The sequence below is a fragment of the Calliphora vicina genome, chromosome 1 (genome assembly GCF_958450345.1).
Source record: "Calliphora vicina chromosome 1, idCalVici1.1, whole genome shotgun sequence".
Classification (NCBI taxonomy): domain Eukaryota; kingdom Metazoa; phylum Arthropoda; class Insecta; order Diptera; family Calliphoridae; genus Calliphora; species Calliphora vicina.
Window position 1 is genome coordinate 86,558,117 of NC_088780.1, and position 7,927 is coordinate 86,566,043.

The 7,927-nt window shown below is 29.0% G+C and overlaps 1 protein-coding gene across 1 annotated transcript; it reads left to right on the forward strand.

Moving 5' to 3' along the window:
* Nucleotides 1-287: 287 nt before the first annotated feature.
* On the forward strand, nucleotides 288-5,938 carry Mpi (mannose phosphate isomerase). Its single transcript, XM_065515074.1, has 3 exons — nucleotides 288-942; nucleotides 4,793-5,096; nucleotides 5,167-5,938. The coding sequence occupies exons 1-3, from the start codon at nucleotides 670-672 to the stop codon at nucleotides 5,757-5,759; spliced, it is 1,170 nt and encodes a 389-aa protein (XP_065371146.1). The 5' UTR covers nucleotides 288-669; the 3' UTR covers nucleotides 5,760-5,938.
* The last annotated feature ends 1,989 nt before the right edge of the window (nucleotides 5,939-7,927 follow it).

Genomic DNA, 7,927 nt, shown 5'->3' on the forward strand with positions numbered 1-7,927 from the left:
AAAATTTCGCAAAAATCTTCGTCGAAAAGTAGTTTCAATTTTATTATTGGAATTTAAAAATAACGGAATTAAAATGTGATTTCATATTTCTAAAATACAACCATGTGCATGTATATAGCGCCATCTGTATGTCAATACATCCAAGAAGTGTCAAAAACGAACAGAACTACAACAAAAATAGTGCATGTAAACAATCAACAAAACTCATAAATCAAAACAATTTGCACAAAAATACATAGCGACAATTGATAATACCACGTAATTGTAATTGAAAAGAACCAAAACATAAAAAACAGAAAAAGAAAAACAAGAAAATTTACCACCACCAAATATGATAAAGTTCTAATGAAACCACAGATAAAATGATTGGTTGAAATTATCAAAAAAAAAATTTCAACCAAGATAACAATAATAAAAGAAATTAAATTTTAAAAACTATTAATTTTCTAACTTTCATTCAGGACGTTAAGAAAATTGTATTCAATGCGTATGACCTTCATAGTATGACCCTGCGCAAGTAACTGCAATAAATGGATTTCAAATGAGTACGTGAAAAATTAAAACGAAAATACTTTCAGTAATTCAGTGAACACCGAGCAGGAAGCAGGTCTTCTTGTTTTTGTTAATTTTTCTTAAGAAACAAATACTTTCATACGTGCAATAAATAACATGGAACTCCTGGGTAACATTAAAAATTATGAATGGGGTAAATTGGGCGATTCTTCCGAGGTAGCCAACCTGTTTAAGGCAAATAAAGAAAATTTCGATATTATAAACAACATACCCTACGCTGAACTATGGATGGGTGACCATGGTAGTGGTCCGTCAGTGGTTAAATCATCCGGCCAGGAATTGGGACAAGTGTACAAGCAGCGCTTACCTTATCTCTTTAAGGTGTTAAGTGTACGCAAAGCATTAAGTATACAAGTTCATCCGAATAAGGTAAGAGGGGTTGTTAAACAAAACTGATAAGAATAATTTATTTTTTACAAAGTAGGTACATACATACATTCTTAGGTACAGATAATCTGCTGTGCGATTTAAAAATGTATTTTTACACAATTTTGTAATTTCATTTGGAACTTTTGTTTGGTTTTTGCTTTCTTTTAAACAAAAATCTATGCATACAGTTTGTTATTAAACTCGTTAGCCTATAATTAATGATTCATAGTTAAAAGCGAAATTGTAGCTATTATGATAAATAACTTGTTTTATTCTAATTGTGTCATAGCATAGAAAAAGGTGCAAACCAACAAATATTTTAACAAAATACTCCTATGTTTTTAAAGTAAAACAAATTAAAAATAGTTTAGATACATGTACTCTACCTCTCACTCACATTTGCTTTTACCACAACGTCGTTATATCTTAAAATTTTAAATTTTTTAAGATTTGCATTACAAAACTATTATTTATTTTTAAGATAATTTAATAAATTTTGCTAAACCATATTAGTATTTGGAGTTATATCCCAAATGGGAAATACAAATTGTTGAACGTATAGGAATATCACAATCAAGGTAGAATCAATAGGTTAGAATTATTAGAAAGTATACCTACTCTCAATTATTATTTAACTAAAATGTCATACTACGTACAAACTAAAGAAAATAAAAACAATTAAAGCAAACGCCAAAAAATAATAAAATCATTTTTTATATAAATTAGTGTTTATGAATGTTATTTTAAACAAAAAGATGTGAATTTTGCTAAATGAGCAACAGATAAAATTAAAGTTTGGAGTATGCGTGTTGTAAATCTAAAGAAAAATTCAAACATTTTATTTTGCTTCGTTTATTGTATTTCTGTAGTTTAACATAACAAGGTAACTAATTAACAACTACCCCTAATAATTCTACCATGATGACAATAAATACATTTTTGTAAAAAATTGCGCGAAATTTTCGAGTGACCATCTTCTATAGGATTCTAAATAAATTTTATAAATGTTTTATTAGATTATTCGAATGACAACCTATTGAAATTGATTGTAATCGGTCCAATATTATAGATACTTACCACCGAATTAAATAAGTATACATGGAAATGTTACTGAGAAAAAACCTAAATCTGAGAAAAAAAACTAAATCAAAAAAATACATGCAAATGAATGTATTTTTTGTTGTGTCAGCCATAAAACTTGGGAGAAAGTAAATGTTTTTAAAATATTTTACTCTCAGTTGCGCCTCCAGTTCTACCCTATGATACTTACCCCCATACAATTGTTATCCTGTAATAGTGTTTTTGCTTTAAGAATTAATTATCTAAAAATGTCCCAATTCTAAAATATTTTTCGTCTAAAGCTTATTACAGATAAATTATAATATTTATAAATTATTACATTCCCACGACAGACGGTTCTACGAACCGGGATGACCCGAGTTCACTCGGCCAAGGGCTGTCAACTCAGCAATCACTGCTGCTACAACAACAACAGATAATGTTGTGTATTTTGCTTATTCAAGAAGAATAAATTCTAACAAGTTTATATTACTTGTTGTCATCTATTTGAACAAAAGTATTGAAAATCATGATTAAAAATAAATTTTGAAAATGCTCTTGTTCACAAAAACGGACATTATAATCTTCATTTATTGATTTTTGGTCCATGCTAAAATATGAAAATAAAAATAATGTTTTCTTTAACAAAAAAAAAATATGTATCTGAAATACATAATCAATACACTATGATGAAGGGTGTACATAATTCATTCATATAAATCAAATTAATGTGTGACAAACTCTAAACAATAAATAAATAAAAAATATGTATATTTTTTAACGTATTTTGAAACATGTGATGCAGCAACTGCAAAATTTATTTTTAAATTTCATTGTTTTATTTAATGCGAAAAATTGTTTATTTACCAGAACAATATTATTGTGTTCTTTTGGACAATTTCTTCTTAATAAATACTAAGTGACAGTCTGTCGCAGAACGGATTATACTTGTGTGGTATAAAATAAATAATAAACACCTAAAAAGTACATATTTACGAATTTCAATTCGATACTATAAAACTCTAACACAAATGAATAGATTAATCGTTATCAAAAATCGATTTCAGCATAAAAATTGAAATGTATAATCGTTCACGAAAAAATCTTTTTTAGACACAGAAAATCTATTTTCGACTATAATCGTAATCGTTTTACCATTCACTAGGGTATACTGACTTTTTGTTACAGGAATCAAAAAATCTTTATACCTATATCAAGTTATTTAGTTTTAAAGTGTTATTTCTCATGGACGAATTTTTAAAAAATCGAACAATTTGTGTACAGCTTACTATGTGGCGTATATTCAATTTGTTATATCTTTATTATCTTCTGGATCACTCTCTGAATCATTATAACATATAACATCCATGGCGGCAAGAATTCCATCCCATGATTAGATTTCAGTCGCACTTTCATCACCAAACTTTACGTTAATTGCTGCTACGTCTAAGGTATATGCTAATATATCTTAACAAAATAGAATTCCAACATTTTCAATTGTGTTGCGCATTTTAATTAAATCATAAAAACATTTGATACGCACCAGCTCCATGTTAGAAAACTGCTTGAAATGTTTTCTTTTTATTTGATTTAATTAATAAATATTAAGTTTCCCGTTATGGCCAATTGTTGAAAATAAATAATAATAAAATAAATAAAGTAAGAGTGCTATATTCGGCTGTGCCGAATCTTATATACCCTTCACCAAATTATACTTCAAAATTTTAAATATTTTTAGGTAAACAAAATTTAATTTTTTTTCCAGTTTTTTGAATTTTTTGAAAAAAAATTTTTTTCGATTGTTATTTTAAATTTAATTATTTTTTTTTTTTAAATTTAAATTTTTTTTTTTTTAAATTTTAAAATTTTTTTTTTTCCCCGATTTTGACTCATTGTAGGTCCAACTTACTATGGTCTTATATACGTTGTTGCAAATGTCTTTGAAATATCTATCATTAGATATCCATATTGTCTATATTAATGTCTTAGTAATCCAGATATATGTAGGTAAAAAATAGGTCAAAAATCGAGGTTGTCTTGGTTTTTCCCCATATCTCAGACATTTGTGGACCGATTTTGGTGATTTTAAATAGCAAAATTCTCGAAAGTATGTCTGACAGAATTATTGAAGATTTGGATCCCGAAGATATCTGGGGTCTTCAGAAAATTGATTTCAACAGACAGACAGACGGACATGGCTTAATCGACTCCGCTATCTATAAGGATCCAGAATATATATACTTTATAGGGTCGGAAATGAAAAATGTAGAAATTACAAACGGAATGACAAACTTATATATACCCTTCTCACGAAGCTGAAGGGTATAAAAAGTAGATTTAATGTTTTTTAGCAGTTTGTGACATATGTTAAATTAAATTTATAATTAATACTGGGTTCTTCAAATGTTTTGTTTAAATCATAATCGCAATATTGAATGTGCGATTATCATTACGTTTAAATGGTGCGATTAATAAGACCATTTTCGCAACCTTTGATGATCGACAAAAAAGTGAGGAAAAGGAAGTAGAAAACTATTTAAAATTACTTTTTAATTTTTTTTATTTTTATTTCCTTCATAGTAAAATGTATAAAAAGCCTTTCTTTTTTATTTATCGAGTACTTATACTTTGTAAGGGCTATACACAGTATAGATAAAGACCTTTTTGAATATAATCCAACGATACACACTTATTTTATGAAATTTTTATATATGTAGATATATGTAGATTTAATAAAAATGATTGTAATTATAAGTAAAAGTATGTAAATGTATTTCTTTAATCATTTTAGGAAGAAGCTACACGTTTGCACAAAGAAAGACCAGATTTATACAAAGATCCCAATCATAAACCAGAATTAGCCATAGCTTTAACACCGTTTATGGCTCTCTGTGGCTTTCGTCCATATGGTGAAATTTATCAATTTTGCCAACAATTACCTCCGCTAAAGAAACTCTTAGGTGGCGATACAGTGGTAAATGGTTTGTCCAATGGATCTACAAATGACTTTAAAAAATGTTATGAAACACTTATGACAGCTGATGCTGCTGACGTATCAAGAGTAATTGATATAATATTAAAAGACTATAATGATGGTTTGTAAAAAATTAAACAAAATTACTCACAAATTATAGTACTTACTTATTATTTTTTTTATTTTTACAGTTCTCATCAAATACAGCATACAAGAGACATTCTCCACCTTACACTCCGATTATCCTGGTGATGTTGGTGCACTATCGCTATTCTTTTTAAACTTACTCTATCTCCAGCCCGGTGAATCGATTTTTTTGGGAGCCAATGAAATTCATGCCTACCTCTCAGGTGATTGTATCGAATGCATGGCATGTTCGGATAATGTTATACGTGCTGGCTTAACACCAAAATTCAAAGATGTAAAACAATTATTGGCGTCATTGAATTACACTGGTTTGCCAGGTTCTTCAAAACTCTTCCAACCCAAAGAACTGGACGCACATAGCAAACTGTTTGCACCACCTGTACCAGATTTTGCAGTAGTACAAATTTCAACATCAGCTCCAGAATATACATTGAAATTACCACAATCTCCTGGTATATTATTAGTTTTAAGTGGTTCACGTACTATACGTTTACAAGGACATTCCGATTTAGTATTAAAACGTGGTTCCATTGTGTTCATACCACCAGAGAATATGGACCGTATCGAACTCTTAACCTTAGACAATACAAATAATGATTTTAATGCATATTTGGCTACTCAAAATTCTTTTAATTGAATGATGATTTTAAAAAGTACTTTAAAACGTTTAGTACGTGTTTTATGTCGTTTCATTTGTATTTGTTACATTAACTTTTATGTAGATCTTAAAATTTTGTTATCTTGTATGTATTATGTTTATTAATTTTATTTTGGCTTTAATAAATGTGACTAGTTTTAATATTTAATAAAAACAAATATGCTTTTAATTTATTTTCCAATTGTATACATTTAAGCTTAATTTAAGGAATGTATTATGATGCCTACAACGCCTCTTAATTTGATAACCACATTGGTAACTACATGGTCCATAAAGCTTAATATACTAATTCCATGCACATCGACCTCAGCTGTGTCCAATTCTCAGGACTCCAAAGAGTACCTCAGATATATATGACATTAAAAACGATACCATTTGATAGATTTTAATACATATATGCATATGGAATAGGGCTACAACTAAAGGTCCTATCCCCACGCGATTGCGAATGTTGTGTAATTTACTAAAAAAAATTTCGTGTAATTTTGGCATAAAAACCTCACCCACAAAAAAGATTTTTTAAAATCTCTCAAAAAAAGTACATTTTAAATATTTTATTATTAAAGTAAAATAGTAAATTAAAAAATGTTGTTTAATCGTTACCACAAATTTTAAATACAGATTCGAACCAGGTTAATATACATATTGATAAATAACGATTTTCGTTTTTTTTATAAAAATAAAAATAAAGAAAAACTGGAGGTTATTATGTAACTCCTTTCGAAAAGAAATTCGTTCGAAATTGTATGCTTTATACATTGTACTTCGAAAGAGTTTCGTTTCGAATCGAATTACATAATAACCCCTCTGATTTCTAAATTTTACTGCGTTTTGTGGGTGAACTTTTTTGGCAACCGCGAAAAAGTAATACCTTTTTTTAAAATAATTTTCAATGTCCTATTCGACTATGCTAAAAAATATCGCAATAGCTATATATTCACCTTTATTCTGCATTTCGATTACGTTCACGCATTCAGTTAAGCACAAATCGAAAAAATGTATTCCAACCAAAAACCGAATCGAAGGAAAAAGACAAGGATATTATCATTGCAGCTGTTACTATGAAACACATGAAATGGAAACAGCATTTTATGTAAGCATTTTATAAAAAAATTAAATTTAGTGCAAACAAGTAAGAAAGTATGGTCGGTCAAGCCCGACCATACTTGTAAATTAAAAATAAAGTTTATGTGTTTTAATTCTCCAAAAAATCAATAAGCTTACTATATAATTAGAGTTTACAAAAAAATAGAAGAATTTCAAAACCGCGGTTTCGGTTTTAACCCTTAAATGCATGATTTTTACTTTTATTATTCTATAAAGTATCAAATAATTAGTTGATTTTTATCTTAATATATATAATTCTTCTGTACGTGTGTTAGTAACTAAACTCCTCCTTAACGGCTGGGCCGATTTCGATGAAATTTGTTGTGTGTGTTTGAGTGGGTCCCTGGATGTTTTAGATTCACAATGTGCGTGGCACCTCCCATGCGAAGTAAAAATGTAATAAATTTTACCGAGCGCAGCCGGGACGGTCAGCTAGTTTATTATATTTCCTTTAGATTTAGAATTTCGTTAGCAGAAACTTTTTGTACTCCATTTGATTTTTCTGAATTAGTATCAAGCTTATATTAGTCTAAAATTAAGTGGAACTGGAATGTGGACAATTGGCAACAATATGCACTAAAGGGTTAAAAAATTGAAAACCTATCGGTTTCGGTTTTGTGATAATTTATTAAATACTAGCTGAACCCGGTCCGGGTTGCTGGCCCTTACAATAATTCTGTTTTATATTACATCTCAATTTGAATATACAGTGTCGACCTGACATCGCACCCGAAACACTGAGGTGGTCATTTGACAAAGTTGTAGCAGATATCTATAAGTACAGTGGCATGATATGCCCTTAAAAAAAGAAACGGATGTATTTAAGAAAATGGGACTTTATATTTATGAATTCATCTTAAGGACATAGGATATACGTTTTTTTTTATTTATTCGGGAGCAAACCACATACAAAACTTGAATTTTCCAAATGTAAGCCAGCAATAGTCAACGATTGGCCTTATGCTGTGTCGTTGGAAATTTTTGGTATGCTTGAAATCATTACGTCTTCGCATTTTAATCTGCCACCGATGATTGTTGCC